The sequence below is a fragment of the Zonotrichia albicollis genome, chromosome 34 (genome assembly GCF_047830755.1).
Source record: "Zonotrichia albicollis isolate bZonAlb1 chromosome 34, bZonAlb1.hap1, whole genome shotgun sequence".
Classification (NCBI taxonomy): domain Eukaryota; kingdom Metazoa; phylum Chordata; class Aves; order Passeriformes; family Passerellidae; genus Zonotrichia; species Zonotrichia albicollis.
In genome coordinates this window covers 589,965-608,856 of record NC_133852.1, presented here as the reverse complement: position 1 = coordinate 608,856, position 18,892 = coordinate 589,965, and the positions used below count along the sequence as shown (strand labels likewise).

Here is an 18,892-nt window from a genome sequence, read left to right as displayed (position 1 = left end):
AACAATAAATCCGAGCAGAAAAACCTCAAAATGCAGAAAAATTACAGCAAATTTTGAGGCAAAAAAAATTCAAATCAACCTTAAAATCTCAAGAAATGCCCCAAAACAAAAGAGAAGAAATGTCCTAAAAGGTCAGACAGAAAATGAGGAGGAAAACCCCAAAATAACGACCCAGACACCTCAAAATGGCCCAAAATGAGACAAAAACGTCTGAAAATTGTCAATTCTCACCCCTAAAATGAGACAAAATACCCCAAAACAACCCTAAAAAAGAAATTTAAAAATCCATAAAAAGGGAATTTAAAAATCCCTAAAAAAGAAATTTAAAAATCCATAAAAAGGAAATTTAAACTGGGGAGAAATGCACCAAAAAAATCGAGATTTTTGGGCTAAAGAAAGTTCAAAATTTATGAATAGAAAATCTTCAAAATGATGAGAAAAACCTCAAAACAGGCAGGTAAAAAAAACAGCTTAAAAAGCAAAAATTCAGCCTAAAAAGGTCAGGAAGAAACTCCCCGAAATGAGGAGAAACACCTTGAAATAAAATGATAAAAACCCCTAAAAATACCCCAAAAATTCATAAAAACACCCCAAAATTTTTAGGAAAGGATAACCCTAAAACAACCAGGTAAAAATTCATAAAAATTGATGTTTTGAAGAATTTTGAGGTCACAAAAATGCAGAAATTTTGGTGTCCCATCCCCCATAAAACGTCACCGAAAATACCCCAAAACAACCCTAAAAAAGAAATTTAAAAATCCATAAAAAGGGAATTTAAAAATCCATATAAAGGAAATTTAAAAATCCATAAAAAGGAAATTTTAAATGGGGAGAAATGCACCAAAAAAATCGAGATTTTTGGGGTAGAGAAAGTTCAAAATTTGTGAATAGAAAATCTTCAAAATGAAGAGAAAAACCTCAAAACAGGCAGGTAAAAAAAGAGCTTAAAAAGCAAAAATTCAGCTCAAAAAGGTCAGGAAGAAACTCCCCGAAATGAGGAGAAATGCCTTGAAATAAAATGATAAAAACACCTAAAAATACCCCAAAAATTCATAAAAACACCCCAAAATTTTTAGGAAGGGATAACCCTAAAACAACCAGGTAAAAATTCATAAAAATTGATGTTTTGAAGAATTTTGAGGTCACAAAAATGCAGAATTTTTTGTGTCCCATCCCCCATAAAACGTCACCGAAAATGCCCCAAAACAACCCTAAAAAAGAAATTTAAAAATCCATAAAAAGGGAATTTAAAAATCCATAAAAAGGGAATTTAAAAATCCATAAAAAGGAAATTTTAAATGGGGAGAAATGCACCAAAAAAATCGAGATTTTTGGGGTAGAGAAAGTTCAAAATTTATGAATAGAAAATCTTCAAAATGATGAGAAAAACCTCAAAACAGGCAGGTAAAAAAAGAGCTTAAAAAGCAAAAAATTCAGCTCAAAAAGGTCAGGAAGAAACTCCCCGAAATGAGGAGAAACGCCTTGAAATAAAAAGATAAAAACCCCTAAAAATACCCCAAAATTCATAAAAACACCCCAAAATTTTTAGGAAGGGATAGCCCTAAAACAACCAGGTAAAAATTCATAAAAATTGATATTTTGAAGAATTTTTGGGGCACAAAAATATAGAAATTTTTGTGTCCCATCCCCCATAAAACGTCACCGAAAATACCCCAAAACAACCCTAAAAAAGAAATTTAAAAATCCATAAAAAGGGAATTTAAAAATCCATAAAAAGAAAATTTAAAAATCCATAAAAAGGAAATTTAAACTGGGGAGAAATGCACCAAAAAATCGAGATTTTTAGGGCTAAAGAAAGTTCAAAATTTGTGAATAGAAAATCTTCAAAATGATGAGAAAAACCTCAAAACAGGCAGGTAAAAAAAGAGCTTAAAAAGCAAAAATTCAGCCTAAAAAGGTCAGGAAGAAACTCCCCGAAATGAAGAGAAACGCCTTGAAATAAAATGATAAAAACCCCTAAAAATACCCCAAAATTCATAAAAACACCCCAAAATTTTTAGGAAGGGATAACCCTAAAACAACCAGGTAAAAATTCATAAAAATTGATATTTTGAAGAATTTTTAGGTCACAAAAATGCAGAATTTTTTGTGTCCCATCCCCCATAAAACGTCACCGAAAATGCCCCAAAATGGCGCAGTCGGAAAAAGCAGCTCCTCAAAATGGCCCCAAATCTTTTTGGGGTACCCCAAAAAAAATCCTTAAATTTTTTAAGCTTTTTAAATTTTCCTTCATTTTTTAAAAATTCCCACCTGGAACCTTCAAATTTCAGGGAATTTTTGCAGTTTCAGGCCTTGAGTGTTGCTTCTTTTTTCACCCTAAAATGAGATTTAAATGAAATTTTTGATGTTTTTCAGCTCTGAATTTTTGGGGTTTTATCTCAGAAAAGTTTTGGGGACCCCTCCTCATTTTTTAGGGAGTTTTTGGCACCCCCAGGGATTTCCCCAGCTCGGGGCAGGAAATGGGGCAGGAAATGAGGGGGGGGTGGGGGGAGGAGGGGCCTGGGACCCCCCCAAAAATGTCCCTTAAATCCCAATTTGTGACCCCCAAAAATGTCCCTTTAACCCCAATTTGTGACCCCAAAAATGTCCCTTAAATCCCATTTTGTGACCCCAAAAATGTCCCTTTAAACCCCATTTTGTGACCCCCAAAAATGTCCCTTAAATGCCATTTTGGGACCCCCAAAAATGTCTCTTAAATCCCATTTTGTGACCCCCAAAAATGTCTCTTTAAACCCCATTTTGTGACCCCCAAAAATGTCCCTTAAATCCCATTTTGGAACCCCAAAAATGTCCCTTAAACTCCATTTTGTGACCCCAAAAATGTCCCTTAAATCCCATTTTGTGACCCCAAAAATGTCCCTTTAAACCCCATTTTGTGACCCTTTAAATGTCCCTTAAATCCCAATTTGTGACCCCAAAAATGTCCCTTAAATGCCATTTTGTGACCCCAAAAATGTCCCTTTAAACCCTATTTTGTGACCCTTTAAATGTTCCTTTAACCCCATTTAGGACCCCAAAAATGTCCTTTTAAACCCCAATTTGTGACCCCAAAAATGTCCCTTAAATGCCATTTTGTGACCCCAAAAATGTCCCTTTAAACCCCATTTTGGGACCCTTCAAACCCCACTTTAGGACACCAAAAATGTCCCTTTAAATCCCAATTTGTGACCCCAAAAATGTCCCTTAAATCCCATTTTGGGACCCCAAAAATGTCCCTTTAAATGGCATTTTAGGACCTCCAAAATGTCCCTTAAATCCCATTTTGTGACCCTAAAAATGTCCCTTAAATCCCATTTTGTGACCCCAAAAATGGCCCTTAAATCCCATTTTGTGACCCCAAAAATGTCCCTTAAAACCCCATTTTGTGACCCCCAAAAATGTCCCTTAAACTCCATTGTGTGACCCCATTTTGTCCCTTTAAACTCCACTTTAGGACCCCAAAAATGTCCCTTTAAACCCCAATTTGTGACCCCAAAAATGTCCCTTAAATCCCATTTTGTGACCCCAAAAATGTCCCTTAAATCTCACTTTGGGACCCCAAAAATGTCTCTTTAAACTCCATTGTGTGACCCCAAAAATGTCCCTTAAATCTCATTTTGGGACCCTTCAAACCCCACTTTAGGACCCCAAAAATGTCCTTTAAAACCCCAATTTGTGACCCCAAAAATGTCCCTTAAATCCCCAATTTGTGACCACATTTTGTGCCTTTAAATCCCATTTTGGGACCCCAAAAATTTCTCTTTAAACCCCATTTTGTGACCCCGGGGGTCTCCAGGGCCCCTTCCTGAGCCCCGAAATTGGGGTGGGGGTCTCTCCCTTTCCCATCCCCTCCCCCATGCACCCCCCACACCCCTTTAAGCCCCGCCCCTCCAGTTGAGCCCCGCCCTTCCTTTTAGTCCCCGCCCTTTCACCTTAAGCCCCGCCCCTCTGTTCAGGCCCCGCCCCTTTCCCCTTAAGCCCCGCCCATATTTTCTGGCCCCGCCCCCGCGCTGCGGCCGCAGGCCACACCACCCCAGTTAAACCCCGCCCCTTTCCCCTTAAGCCCCGCCCACTGTTCTGGCCCCGCCCCCGCGCTGCGGCCGCAGGCCCCGCCCCTCCGCCATGGCCCGCGCTCCCGCCTCCGCCCCGGCGCCCCCCCCGTGGCCGGACTCCCGGCGTGCCCCGCGCGGGGGGGGCCCCTCCCAGCCCCCCCCGCGTCCCGGGACCCCCCCCCAAACCGCGGGTACCCCCCCCTCAGCCCCCCATGACCCCTCGGTGCTCGCTGGGACCCCCCTCCCTCCCGTTTCCATCCCGGACATCACCGAGCCCCCCCCCACACCGGGGGTCCCCGAATCCGCCGCTGCCCCCCCAGGGGACCCCGAGATCCCCGCGCCCCCCGGGGGGGTGGTCGTGGTCGGGGGGGGGGTCCCGGCGGGTTCTGTTCGCCGATGCTCTGGGGCTGCCCCTGACCCGCCTGCGGCAATACCGGCCCTGGGACCCCCGGGGGAGGGGGGGCGGCGGGGGAGGGACCCCCGAAAGGGGGGAGGGGGGCGCGGTGGGAGAGCCGCCCCCCCCCGGGATCTGGATGAGGCCTGGGAAGGGCAGGTAAGAGATTGGGGGGGGGGGGGGGAAAGAATCTGCATGGGGGACCCCCCCTCAAAATGGGGTCAACACCTTGCATGTGCCCCCCGAAATTGAGGGGGGGGCTGTGGTGCATGGCTGGGACCCCCCCCCCAAGCCCGAACCCTCGGGTTCCGAATGTGGGTCACACTCCCCCACCCCTAATTTGGGGGGGCTGGGGGGGGGGTGCGGCCTGTCCGGTGACCCCCCCACACCCGTGTCCCCCCAAAAGGCCGCAGGAGGCAGAGGACGCGCAGCCCCCACCCCCCGAGCACAGCACAGGTAAATATTTCCCCCCCCCTAAAATTTGGGGGTGCACCTCTAATTTTTGGGACCCTTTGGGACCCCCACCCCTCAGAAATGTCCCTGTAACCCCACTTTGTCACCCTCACCCCCCCACGGAACTTTTGGGGGTCGCATTTCCCTCCCTACAGAGCCTGACCCTGCCCCAACGCCCCCAACGGATGCGGAGCAGCCGCCAGCACAGGTGAGACAACACCCAAAAATTGGGGTGTCCCCTCCCTCAATGATCGGGGTACCCCAAAATGGGGGTACCTCAAATTGGGTGTACCTCAAATTGGGGGTACCCCAAAATGGGTGTACCCCAAAACGGGGGTACCCCAAATTGGAGGTACCTCAAAATGGGTGTACCCCAAAATGGGGGTACCTCAAAATAGGTGTACCCCAAAATGGGGGTACCTCAAAATGGGGGTACCTCAAATTTGGTGTACCCCAAAATGGGTGTACCCCAAATTGGGGGTACCCCAAAATGGGTGTTCCTCAAATTGGGGGCACCCCAAAATGGGGGTACCTGAAAATAGGTGTACCCCAAAATGGGGGTACCTCAAAATGGGGGTACCCCTAAATGGGTGTACCTCAAATTGGGGGTACCCTAAAATGGGTGTACCTCAAAATGGGTGTACCCCAAAATGGGTGTACCCCAAAATGGGGGTACCTGAAATTGGGTCTACCTCCAATTTGGGGTACCCCAAAATGGGTGTACCTCAAAATGGGGGTACCCTAAAATGGGGGTACCTCAAAATGGGGTATCCCTAAATGGGTGTACCTCAAATTGGGTGTACCTCAAATTGGGGGTACCCCAAAATGGGTGTACCTGAAATTGGGGGTACCCTAAAATGGGGGTACCTCAAATTGGAGGTACTCTAAAATGGGTGTACCTCAAAATGGGTGTACCTTAAATTAGGGGTACCCTAAAATGGGTGTACCTCAAATTGGGTGTACCTCAAATTGCGGGTACCCTAAATGATCCCCTCCCCATTTAGGGCACCGAGGACGAGGCGGTGGCGCGGGAGCTGGAGCAGCTCTACCTGTCCCACCTGCGCCGCCTTCGCGGGGGGGACCCCAACGACAGCGACCCCCTCCCCAAAACCGGGGACCCCCCTTTTCCCGACCGAGCCCCCAACACGTCCCTGGCCAACGAGATGGCGCTGCGCTATGAGGGGGGCGGGGGTCGCTGCAGCCCCCCGGCGCTGCGGGGCAGGGGGGGCCCCCTGGAGGGGGCGCTGGTGGTACCGGCCCGGCCCCCCCCCCGCGGCAGAAGTTTTGGGGGGGCCCTCAGGGGGTGCGGGGTGGTTTTGGCTTTGGCCGTGCTGGTGCCCGTGGCCTGGGGGGGGGGACGGGGGGGGTCCCACGGCTGCGGTGGCTTTGGGCATTTACCTGGCGCTGGCGTGGCTCACGTGAGGGTGGGGAAAAGGGGGGGGGGGGGGAACCCTGATTGTCACCCCCAAAATTGTCACCTCCCCAAAAAGTCACAGCAACACCCCCACACATTTCACCTCTGAAAAAGTGGGACATCCCTAAATCAGTCAGGGGAGGGGGCGATGGAAGGGTACCCCCTAAATGGAGGGGGGGGAATGGAAGGGCACACCCTAAATAGAAGGGAACCCCTAAATGGAGAGGCACCCCCAAATGGAAGGGTGCCCCCAAATGGAAGGAACCCAAAATGGAGGGGCATCCCCTAAATGGAGGGGGAACCCCCAAATGGAAGGGAACTCCCTAAAAGGGAGGGGCACCCCCAAATGGAAGGGAACCCGAAAATGGAAGATTCCTAAAATGGAAGGTGCCCTAAAATGGAAGGGCATCTCCGAAAAAGAAGGGCACCCCAAAATGGAAGGGCACCCCCAATTGGAAGGGAACTACCAAAAGGAAGGGAACCCCAAATGTAGGGGCACCCTAAATGGAAGGGAACCCCAAATGTAGGGGCGCCCTAAATGGAAGGGAACCCCAAATGTAGGGGTGCCCTAAATGGAAGGGCACCCCTAAAGGGAAGGGCACCGCAAAATGGAGGGGAACCCCCAATTGGAAGGGCACCCCTAAATGGAAGGGAACCCCCCAAATTGAAGGGCACCCCCAACCCCCCCCCCCACACCGGGGTGGGGGGCACTGTCACTTTGTGGGACCCCCCCCACCCCCCCTGAATCATGTGCACCCCACCCGGGTTTTGGGGCGCCCCTGTGTACATACAGCCATGGAACGATGGTGTCCCGAGTTCTTGTCGTGGGGGGGGGGTGGGGTGGGGGGAATTTTTGGGGGGTGGGGGATGTAATTTTGGGGTGGGGGGTGTCATTTTGGGGTGGGGGTGTGTAATTTTGGGGTGGGGGTGTAGGGGAGGGTTGTCTGTCTCTGTTTAGGGGGTGGTGGCCCTGTCCCTCCACCCCCTTTGGTGTCCCCGAGTTTTTGTCGTGGGGGGGTTGTGGATTTTTGGGCTGGGGGGTGTCATTTTGGGGTGGGGGTGTGTAATTTTGGGGTGGGGGTGTAATTTTGGGGTGATGTGTGTCATTTTGGGGTGGTGGGGGTGTAGGGGAGGGTTGTCTGTCTCTGTTTAGGGGATGGTGGCCCTGTCGTCCCCCCCCCTCTGGTGTCCCCGAGTTTTTGTCGTGGGGGGGTTGTGGATTTTTGGGGTGGGGGGTGTCATTTTGCGGTGTGTGTGTGTAATTTTGGGGTGTGTGTCTAATTTTGGGATGTGTGTGTCATTTTGGGGTGGTGGGGTGTAGGGGAGGGTTGTCTGTCTCTGTTTAGGGGGTGGTGGCCCTGTCCCCCCACCCCCTTTGGTGTCCCCGATTTTTTGTCGTGGGGGGGTTGTGGATTTTTTGGGGTGGGGGGTGTCATTTTGGGGTGATGGGTGTAATTTTGGGGTGGTGGGGGGGTATGGGAGGGTTGTCTGTCTCTGTTTAGGGGTTGGTGGCCCTGTCCCCCTCCCCCCCCCCGGTGTCGCTGTCGCAGCCGTTTCCTGCCCTCGGGGACGCCCCCAGTAAAGGTCACAGGGGGGGGGGGGGGCCCTGGGTGACAAAGGGCCCCCCCAGCCCCTGAGGGTGGCGCAGGCTCAGCTGGGGCTGTCGGGATATATGAGCCATGTCGCGATAGAAGGGTCTGTGACAGCCTGGGGGGGTCCTGAGTGTCCTGGGAGCAATTGGGGTGGGGGTCCTAAAGAACTTGGGGGGTCCTGAATGTCTTGGGAGCAGCTGGGGTGAGGGTCCTGAGCCCCCTGGAAGAACTGGGGGGTCCTGAGTGCTGGGAGTAGCTGGGGAGGGGGTCCTGAGTATCCTGGGAGCAGCTGAGGGGGGGTCCTGAGCCCCCTAGGATAAAGTGGGGAGTGGTCCTAAAGCTCCTTGGAGGCACTTGGGGGATCTCGAGGATCCTGGAAGAAACTGGGGAGGGGGTCTTGAACCCCTCTGAAGAACCTGAATGTGCTGGGAGCAGCTGGGGGGGTTTTGAACCCCCTAGGATGAAGTGGGGAGTGGTCCTAAGGCCCCTTGGAGGCACTTGGGGGGTCCTGAGTGTCCTGGGAGCAGCTGAGGGGGGGGTCCTGAGCCCCCTAGGATAAAGTGGGGAGTGGTCCTAAGGCTCCTTGGAGGCACTTGGGGGGTCTCGAGGGTCCTGGAAGAAACTGAGGAGGGGGTCTTGAACCCCTCTGAAGAACCTGATTGTCCTGGGAGTAGTTGGGGAGGGGGTCTTGAAGAACTTGGGGGGTCCTGAATGTCCTGGGAGCAGCTGGGGGGGTTTTGAACCCCCTAGGATGAAGTGGGGAGTGGTCCTAAGGCCCCTTGGAGGCACTTCGGGGGTCCTGAGTGTGCTGGGAGCAGCTGGGGGGGGGTCTTGAACCCCCCTGAAGAACTTGGGGGGTCCTGAGTATTCTGGGAGCAGCTGAGAGGGGGTCCTGAGCCCCCTAGGATAAAGTGGGGAGTGGTCCTAAGGCTCCTTGGAGGCACTTGGGGGGTCTCGAGGGTCCTGGAAGAAACTGGGGAGGGGGTCTTGAACCCCTCTGAAGAACCTGAATGTGCTGGGAGCAGCTGGGGGGGTTTTGAACCCCCTAGGATGAAGTGGGGAGTGGTCCTAAGGCCCCTTGGAGGCACTTCGGGGGTCCTGAGTGTGCTGGGAGCAGCTGGGGGGGGGGTCTTGAACCCCCCTGAAGAACTGGGGGATCCTGATTTTCCTGGAAGTAGTTGGGGTGGGGGTCTTGAAGAACTTGAGGGGTCCTGAATGTCCTGGGAGCAGCTGGGGAGGGTCTGGAGCCCCCTAGGATGAAGTGGGGAGTGGTCCTAAAGCTCCTTGGAGGCACTTGGGGGGTCCTGAGTATCCTGGGAGCAGCTGGGGGGGTTTTGAACCCCCTAGGATAAAGTGGGGAGTGGTCCTAAAGCTCCTTGGAGGCACTTGGGGGATCTCGAGGATCCTGGAAGAAACTGAGGAGGGGGTCTTGAACCCCTCTGAAGAACCTGATCGTCCTGGGAGTAGTTGGGGTGGGGGTCTTGAAGAACTTGGGGGGTCCTGAATGTCCTGGAAGCAACTGGGGTGGGGGTCTTAAGCCCCCTCGGATGAAGTGGGGAGTGGTCCTAAGGCCCCTTGGAGGCACTTGGGGGGTCTCGAGGTTCCTGGAAGAAACTGGGGAGGGGGTCTTGAATCCCTCTGAAGAATTTGGGGGGGTCCCGAATGTCCTGAGGGTAGTTGGGGTGGGGGTCTTGAAGAACTTGCGGGGTCCTGAGTGTCCTGGGGTGGGGGTCCTGAGCTCCATTGAAGAACTGGGGGGTCCTGAATGTCTTGGGAGCAGCTGGGGAGGGGGTCCTGAGCCCCCTAGGATGAAGAGGGGAGTGGTCCTAAGGCTCTTTGGAGGCACTTGGGGGGTCCTGGGTGTCCTGGGAGCAGCTGGGGTGGGGGTCCTGAGCCCCCTATGGAGGGGTCCTAAGGCTCCTTGGAGGCACTTGGGGGTCTCGAGGGTCCTGGCAGCAGCCAGGGGGGTCATGAGCCTCCTGGAGGTGGCCAGTGTTGGCTCGTGGTCCTGTCCCTCCTGTCCCCTCAGGTCTGGGGGGATGACACAGCCATTCTGAAGTCACTATGGAGGAGTCCCAGTCCCTTTGGGCTCATTGTGGGGGAGATGCCATCCCCTATGGCGTCCTCCTCCCCTCAGGGTGTGTCCCAGCCCCTCTGCACTCACTGTGGGGGTTTCTTGTCATCTCCGGATGTTCTGCTCCTCTTGCAGTCCCTCAGTTCTTTGGGTGACATCGTGTGGGGGTCCCAGACCCTCAGTGAGGGGGCCACCAGCACCCACAGGCCCTCAGCCCCTCAGGTAATGGCGGAGGGGGGCAGCCCTTCGGAAGTCACCGTAGAGTCCCAGTCCCTGAGGTGACATTTGGGTGGCGTCCCAGCCCCTCTATATTCACTGAGAAGGGAGGAAAAAGGGTCCTGCCCATCCCCGCTGTCCCTCAGCCCCTGAGGGAGGGTCTCAGTCCCTCAGGTGACATTAGGGGGGGGTCCCAGCCTCTCTATACTCACTGAGCAGAAATGGAAATCCTGTACCCTCCGGGAGGGTTCCGCCACCCTCACGCTCCCTCAGCCCCTGAGTCCCTCAGGTTACACTGGAGGGGGTCCCAGCCCCTCTATACTCACTAAGGAGAAATTAAAATCCTGTCCGCTCTGGAGGGTCCTGCCTGCCCCCGCTGTCCCTCAGCCCCCTGAGGGGGGCTCCCAGTCCTTCAGGTTACACTGAAGGGGGTCCCAGCCCCTCTATACTCACTGAGGAGAAATGAAGACCCTGTCCCCTCCGGAGGGGTCCTGCCCGCCCTCGCGGTCCCTCAGCCCCTGAAAGAGGGTCCCAGTCCCTCTATACTCACTGAGGAGAAATCCTGTCCCCTCCGGAGGGGTCCTGCCCGCCCTCACGTCCCCTCAGCCCCTCAGGGAGGGTCCCAGGTGACAGCGTGGAAAGGAACCCGTCCCCTCCGGGAGGGTCCCACTACCCTCCCACTCCCTCAGCCCCGGAGGGAAGGTCCCAGTCTCTCAGGTGACAGTGTGGGGGGGAACCCGTTCCCTCCATGGGGGTCCCGCCGCCCTCCAGCTCCCTCAGCCCCTCATGGCGGGAAGGGGGCGGAGCCTCTCCCCTCACGGCCGCGGCTCTCGCGCCGCCCGCACGTGCGCTCCTCGCGCTGCGCATAAGCGCGCGCGGCTCCCCCCCCCAGCCCCGTCCACCGCGCTGCCCGGAGCCCGCCAAAGCAGCGCGTTCCCATTGGCCGCTCATTTCCCGCCCGCCCCGCGTGACGGTAGTCTCCATGGCAACCGGCCAATTGGGGGCAGCGCGCGAGTGACGAGCGGGGTGGGCGGGGCCTCGGCGGCGGCGGCGGCGGCGCGCGCGCTTTTTCGGCCTGTGGCGGGCGCCGGAGCCGCCGCCATGAGCGGGGCCGGGGCCGGGACAGAACGACCGTCCCCGGCCAAGCTCCGCCGTCTGGATGAGCCCACCGGGACGGGCTCCGCCGCCGCCGCCGTTAACAGCGGGGAGGAGACGGCGCGTTCCCCCACCCCCGCCGGAGGTCGTGGTGAGGGCCGCAGCGCGCGCGCGAGGGGTGACGGGTCTGGGCATGCGCGGGGAGGCGGCGGCGGGGACGAGCGAGCGCCCTCTGGCGGCTGCTCGGAAATGGCGGCTGTGACCGGGGAAGGGCTGGAGACCCCCAAAAGTGGGATGGAGACCCCCAAAAGTGGGATGGAGACCCCCGAGAAAGGGATGGAGACCCCCGGGAAAGTCACCGGAGAGGTCACGACCACCGAGGAGGCCAAGGGGGACCTGGAGACCATCAACGGATGCAAAGGGAGCCTGCAGAACACAAGGAGTGACTGCTCGGAGGAGGAAAATGGGGGTTTGGAGACCACCAGAGAGATCAAAGAGGGTTTGGAGACCACCCGAGAGGTCAAAGAGGGGATGGAGACCACCAGAGAGGACCTGGAAATTGCTGCCACTCACTCCTCGGAGAAGAACAGCGATGTCCTGGAGACTCCCACAGATTCCAAGGGAAGTTTGGAGACCCCCAGGGAAGCCCAGGATGGTCTGGAGACCCCCAAGGAGCTCACAGGGAACCTTGGGAGCACCAATGGTCGCAGAGGGAGCCTGGAGACGGCCGTCACTCGCTGCTTGGAGCAGGGCAGAAGGAGCAAGGGGGGCTCGGAGGAGAGCACCCCCAAAATCCCGGGCAGCGTGGAGGAGAGGAAAAGCACCAACAGGCGCAAAGCCAAAACCCCGGCGAGACCCAGGCCAAGAAACCCAGAGAGCAGCTTGGAAGCCGCCAGAGAAGAAGCAGAGAGGGCTCAGAGGTGGGACAGAGAGCAGAAAGGCGGCGAGGAGGACGAGGAGGACGAGGAACCCGCGGAGAACCTGGAACCCACGGGCGGAGCGGGGCAAAACGCCAAGGCGGCGGTGAGCGAGGAGAGCGCGGTGATCTCTCTGGATGAGGATGATGAGGACGAGGAGGAGGAGGAGGAGCGGGACGAAGGCCCGGGGAGGTACCTGGCGGCTCTGGAGGCCGTGCAGCTGGAGCTGGAGGCCGTGGAGGAGGAGGCCGCGCGAGCTTTCCGCCGCCTCCGCGCCCGCTTCTGCCTGCGCCGCCGGCCGCACCTGCAGCGCCGCAACCGCCTCATCCAGCACATCCCCGGCTTCTGGGTCACCGCCGTATCCTTGGGGGGAAGCAAAAAAAAAATTTAAACATTTTTTTAAAATGTTGGGGGTTCCGGGGTGCGCGGAGGAACTTCCAGAAGTTTCCTTGACCCCCTCTCTGTGCCCAGTTCCTGAACCACCCACAGCTCTCGGCCATGATCAGCGACCGCGACGAGGACGCGCTGAGCTACATGACCAGCCTGCAGGTGCTTGGGGAGGGGCTTGGGGGCAATTTTGGGGGGCTGTGACCCCAAATGGGGTTTGGGGGAGACTTTTGGGGTGCTGTGACCCCCCTCAAATGAGGTCTGGGGGGCACTTTTGGGGTGCTGTGAGGTTTGGGGGACACTTTTGGGGTGCTGTCACCACTCCCATGAAGTTTGGGGGGCACTTTTAGGGTGCTGTGACTCCTCCCTGAAATCTGGGGGGCACTTTTGGGGTGCATTGACACCTCAAATGAGGTTTGGGGGACACTTTTGGGGTTTGGGAGGGATTTTTGGGGTGCTGTGACCCCCCCCTGAGATTTGAGGGCCACTTTTGGGGTTTGGGAGGGATTTTTGGGGGGCACTTTTGGGGTGCTGTCACCACTCCCATGAAGTTTAGGGGGCACTTTTAGGGTGCTGTGACTCCTCCCTGAGATCTGGGGGTGACTTTTGGGGTGCATTGACCCCCCCTGAGATTTGGGGGCCACTTTTGGGGTTTGGGGGGGATTTTTTGGGTGCTGTGACCCCTCCCTGAGGTTTGGGGGCACTTTTGGGGTGCATTGACACCTCAAATGAGGTTTGGGGGCAACTTTTGAGGTTTGGGGGGGATTTTTGGGGTGCTGTCACCACTCCCGTGAAGTTTGGGGGGCACTTTTTGGGTGCTGTAACCCCCCTGAGGTTTGGGGGTGACTTTTGGGGTGCATTGACACCCCAAATGAGGTTTGGGGGGCACTTTTGGGGTACTGTGACCCCCCCTGAGATTTGGGGGTGCCTTTTCAGGTGGAGGAGTTTGGGCAGAGCCACCCCGGGTGCCGGATCCGCTTTTTCTTCAGCGTCAATCCCTATTTCCAGAACGACGTCGTGGCCAAGGAGTTCGTGCGGGGACCCTCAGGTGAATTTTGGGGTGCGGATAAGGGGGATCCCCAAATTCCCACGGGGTTTGGCGGTTCAGGAGTGACGTCATCCGGTGCTGTCCCCTCCCCTCAGGTCACCTGGTGTCGCACTCGACGCCCATCCGGTGGTGGCAGGGCCAGGACCCCCGGAGCCGCCCCCACAAGGGACCCCCGGCCCCGCGGAGCTTCTTCGCTTGGTTCGGGGATCACAGCGCGCCCGCCGGGGACAGGGTGGCTGAGGTGAGGCAGGGATGGGCCCAGGGACACCAGGGACACCAGGGACAGCTCCCAGTGACACCAGTGACACCAGTGACAGCTCCCAGTGACACCAGTAACAGCTCCCAGTGCTCCCAGTAACAGCTCCCAGTGCGCATGCGCGGGGAGGCAGCGGCGGGCAGGGAGCGAGCGCCCCCTGGTGGCTGCAATGGAGATGGCGGCTTGGAGCGGGGAGGGGCTGGAGACCCCCGGGAAAGTCCCCAGTGCTCCCAGTTACACCAGTTACAGCTCCCAGTGCTCCCAGTAACAGCTCCCAGTTCCCCCTCCCAGTGCTCAACACCAGTAACATCTCCCAGTGTTCCCAGTTACAGCTCTCAGTGCTCCCAGTAATACCTCCCAGTGCTCCCAGTAACACCAGTAACAGCTCCCAGTGCTCCCAGTAACAGCTCCCAGTGCTCAACACCAGTAACATCTCCCAGTGTTCCCAGATAACAGCTCCCAGTGCTCCCAGTAACAGCTCCCAGTGACACCAGTGACACCAGTGACAGCTCCCAGTGACACCAGATGACAGCTCCCAGTGCTCCCAGTTACACCTCCCAGTGCTCCCAGTTACACCAGTTACAGCTCCCAGTGACACCAGTAACAGCTCCCAGTAACAGCTCCCAGTGCTCCCAGTAACACCAGTTACAGCTCCCAGTAACACCTCCCAGTACTCCCAGTGCTCCCAGTAACAGCTCCCACTTCCCCCTTCCAGTGCTCCCAGTGTTCAACACCAGTAACATCTCCCAGTGTTCCCAGTTAACAGCTCCCAGTGCTCCCAGTGCTCCCAGTAACAGCTCCCAGTGCTCCCAGTAACAGCTCCCAGTGCTCCCACTGCGCATGCGTGGGGAGGAGCGAGTGCCCCCTGGTGGCTGCAGTGGAGATGGCGGCTTGGAGTGGGGAGGGGATGGAGACCCCCGGGAGAGTCCCCAGTGCTCCCAGTAACAGCTCCCAGTGCTCCCAGTGCTCCCAGTTACACCTCCCAGTGCTCCCAGTGACACCAGTAACAGCTCCCAGTAACAGCTCCCAGTGCTCCCAGTAACAGCTCCCAGTGCTCCCAGTGCTCCCAGTTACACCTCCCAGTGCTCCCAGTTACACCAGTTACAGCTCCCAGTAACACCTCCCAGTACTCCCAGTGCTCCCAGTAACAGCTCCCACTTCCCCCTCCCAGTGCTCCCAGTGCTCAACACCAGTAACATCTCTCAGTGTTCCCAGTTAACAGCTCCCAGTGCTCCCAGTTACACCTCCCAGTGCTCCCAGTAACACCTCCCAGTACTCCCAGTGCTCCCAGTAACAGCTCCCACTTCCCCCTCCCAGTGCTCCCAGTGCTCAACACCAGTAACAGCTCCCAGTGACACCAGTAACATCTCCCAGTGCTCCCAGTAACAGCTCCCAGTGCTCCCAGTGACACCAGTAACAGCTCCCAGTGACACCATTAACAGCTCCCTGTGCTCCCAGTGCGCATGCGCAGGGAGGAGCGAGCGCCCCCTGGTGGCTGCAATGGAGATGGAGACCCCCAAGAAAGGGATGGAGACCCTCGGGAAAGTCCCCAGTTCTACCAGTAACAGCTCCCAGTGACACCAGTGACAGCTGCCAGTAACACCAGTAACAGCTCCCAGTGACACCAGTTACAGCTCCCTGTGCTCCCAGTGCGCATGCGCGGGGAGGAGCGAGCGCCCCCTGGTGGCTGCAATGGAGATGGCGGCTTGGAGTGGGGAGGGGATGGAGACCCCCGGGAAAGTCCCCAGTGCTCCCAGTAACAGCTCCCAGTGCTCCCAGTAACAGCTCCCAGTGACACCAGTAACATCTCCCAGTGCTCCCAGTAACAGCTCCCAGTGCTCCCAGTAACATCAGTAACAGCTCCCAGTTCCCCCTCCCAGTGCTCAACACCAGTAACATCTCCCAGTGTTCCCAGTTACAGCTCCCAGTGCTCCATATTACACCAGTTACAGCTCCCAGTTCCCCCTCCCAGTGCTCCCAGTGCTCAACACCAGTAACACCTCCCAGTGTTCCCAGTAACAGCTCTCAGTGTTCCCAGTGCTCCCAGTGCTCCCAGTTGCAGCTCCCAATGCTCCCAGTAACACCAGTTACAGCTCCCAGTAGCACCTCCCAGTACTCCCAGTGCTCCCAGTAACAGCTCCCAGTGCTCCCAGTGCTCCCAGTAACAGCTCCCAGTTCCCCCTCCCAGTGCTCAACACCAGTAACATCTCCCAGTGTTCCCAGTTACAGCTCCCAGTGCTCCCAGTAATACCTCCCAGTGCTCCCAGTAACACCAGTAACAGCTCCCAGTGTTCTCAGTAACAGCTCCCAGTGCTCCCAGTAACAGCTCCTAGTGCTCCCAGTTACAGCTCTCAGTAACACCAGTAACACCTCCCAGTGTTCCCATTGCGCATGCGCGGGGAGGAGCGAGCGCCCTCTGGTGGCTGCAACGGAGATGGCGGCTTTGACGCCCGGGAAAGTCCCCAGTGCTCCCAGTAACAGCTCCCAGTGTTCCCATGCTCCCAGTAACACCAGTAACAGCTCCCAGTGCTCCCAGTAACAGCTCCCAGTGTTCCCAGTAACACCAGTAACAGCTCCCAGTGCTCCCAGTAACAGCTCCCAGTGTTCCCAGTAACACCAGTAACAGCTCCCAGTGCTCCCAGTGCTCCCAGTAACACTCCCAGTCTCTCCCAGTGCTCCCAGTAACACTCCCAGTGCTCCCAGTGCTCCCGGTCCCCCCTGATCTCCGTTTCCCCCCAGATCATCAAGGACGAGCTCTGGCCCAACCCGCTCCAGTTTTACCTGCTGGGGGAGGGTCCCGAGGGACCCCCAGACAGGTGAGTGCACCCCGAGGGGGGACCCCAAATTTGACATTTTCATCCCCCAGGAACAAAAAACTTCCATTTTCACCACCCCCACAAACCAAAATTTTCAATTTTCACCCCCCCAATAAATGAAAATTTTCAATTTTCACCCCCCCACAAATAAAAATTTTCAATTTTCACCCCCCAATAAATGAAAATTTTGAATTTTTACCCCCATGAACAAAAATTTTCAACCCCCCATGAATAAAAATTTTCAATTTTCAGGCCCTATGAACAAAAATTTTCATTTTTCAACCCCCATGAACAAAAATTTTCACTCCAATTAATACAAATTTTAAATTTTCACCCCCAATGAACAAAAATTTTCATTTTTCCATAAACAAAAATTTCCAATTTTTACCCCCCCATTAACAAAAATTTTCACCCCCCAATGAACAAAAATTTTCAATTTTCACCCCCATTAATGAAAATTTTCAATTTTCACCCCATTAATGAAAATTTTTAATTTTCACCTGCCATGAACAAAAAATTTCAATTTTCACCACCCCCACAAACCAAAATTTTCACCTCCCAATGAACAAAAATTTTCAATTTTCACCCCCCAATCAATACAAATTTTAAATTTTCACCCCCCAATCAAAAAAATTTTAAATTTTCACCCCCCAATTAATACAAATTTTAAATTTTCACCCCCCAATTAATAAAAATTTTCACTTTTCACCCCCAACAAACAAAAATTTTCAATTTTCACCTCCCAATTAACAAAAATTTTTAATTTTCCCAGTGAGAGCGGCGAGGACTGCGTGGTGATCCTGGATGACGATGAGGATGTGCAGGAGATCCCCGATGATGGGGATGGTGAGAAACCCCAAATTCCCCCCCAAAAACTGTGGGGGGACCCCAAAATTCCTCCCCTGAGGAAATTGAGGGGGGGTCAGAGCTGATTTTGTGCCCCTCAATTTTCCCTTTTTTCCCTTTTTTTTCCAGGCAGTGGCGTTGAAGAGATCCCGACAGAGGAGCCCCCCGTGGGACACAGAGACCCCAAAATTTAATTTGGGGAGGGGGATTTGGGGGTGCTGCACATCCCCAACCCCCCGGAATTGCGGGTAATGAGGGGCTGGGGTCCCCCAAAACAGCTCAGGGTGTTTGAAGGCCTTTTCACATCCCCCTCCCCATTTTTGGGGGGTCCTAAATCTCCTCAATCCCCCTCCCCTCACACACCAAGGGGACGAACACGAACATTTCCTCATTTCCTGGTTGGTTTTTTTTGGGTTTTTTTTTTTGTACATTTTGGGTTTAAAACTTGTAAAATTTGCTTTTTATATTGAAGAATTATATTATAATAAAGAGAAAGTTTTAACAGATTTATGGGGGGATTTCTTCTTGAATCACAGGGGAGTTCTGGGGGGGATTTTCTTCTTCTTCTCCTTCCTCTTCCTCCTCTTCCTCCTGCTCCTCAATTCCCGGTATTTCCCACAATTTGTGGTGGAATTTTCCCCCTCATCCCCACCGGTTCCGGTGCTTTCCCGGTTTCCATCCCGTTCCCGGTGCCTCCATCGCCCCGGTCCTGCTTTCCCTCCTCATTTCTATCCCGGTCCCGGTGCTTCCCCCCCCCTCCCTTTCCACCCCGATCCCGTTCCCGGTGTTCCAGCCTGGCTCCAGTCCCGATCCCGCTCTCCCGGCCTCACTCTGGTCCCGGTCCCGATCCCGGTCCCGGTCCCGTTCCCGCTGCCCCAGCCTGGCTCCAGTCCCGTTCCCGCTCTCCCGGCCTCACTCCGGTCCCGATCCCGGTCCCGGTCCCGATCCCGATCCCGGTCCCGGTCCCGTTCCCGGTCTCCCGGCCTCACTCTGGTCCCGGTCCCGATCCTGGTCCCGATCCCGTTCCCGCTCTCCCGTTCCCGATCCCGTTCCCGTTCCCATTCCCGCTCTCCCGTTCCCGATCCCGTTCCCGTTCCCATTCCCGCTCTCCCGGCCTCACTCTGGTCCCGATCCCGATCCCGGTCCCGGTCCCGTTCCCGGTCTCCCGGCCTCACTCTGGTCCCGGTCCCGATCCTGGTCCCGATCCCGTTCCCGCTCTCCCGGTCCCGGCCCCGTTCCCGCTGCCCCAGCCTGGCTCCAGTCCCGATCCCGCTCTCCCGGCCTCACTCCGGTCCCGATCCCGGTCCTGGTCCCGGTCCCGGTCCCGTTCCC

The 18,892-nt window shown here is 55.3% G+C and overlaps 2 protein-coding genes across 2 annotated transcripts; both read left to right on the top strand.

The window, feature by feature from the left end:
* Positions 1 to 4,097: 4,097 nt before the first annotated feature.
* Positions 4,098 to 7,118, top strand: LOC141726401 (uncharacterized). The gene is made up of 4 exons (XM_074531273.1): positions 4,098 to 4,605; positions 4,853 to 4,902; positions 5,055 to 5,107; positions 5,904 to 7,118. The coding sequence occupies exons 1-4, from the start codon at positions 4,265 to 4,267 to the stop codon at positions 6,420 to 6,422; spliced, it is 963 nt and encodes a 320-aa protein (XP_074387374.1). The 5' UTR covers positions 4,098 to 4,264; the 3' UTR covers positions 6,423 to 7,118.
* A 698-nt stretch (positions 7,119 to 7,816) lies between these two features.
* On the top strand, positions 7,817 to 18,066 carry LOC141726391 (uncharacterized). The gene is made up of 7 exons (XM_074531250.1): positions 7,817 to 12,565; positions 12,679 to 12,756; positions 13,531 to 13,642; positions 13,738 to 13,883; positions 16,638 to 16,714; positions 17,487 to 17,560; positions 17,690 to 18,066. Exons 1-7 carry the CDS (start codon positions 10,982 to 10,984, stop codon positions 17,752 to 17,754), a joined length of 2,136 nt encoding a protein of 711 aa, XP_074387351.1. The 5' UTR covers positions 7,817 to 10,981; the 3' UTR covers positions 17,755 to 18,066.
* The last annotated feature ends 826 nt before the right edge of the window (positions 18,067 to 18,892 follow it).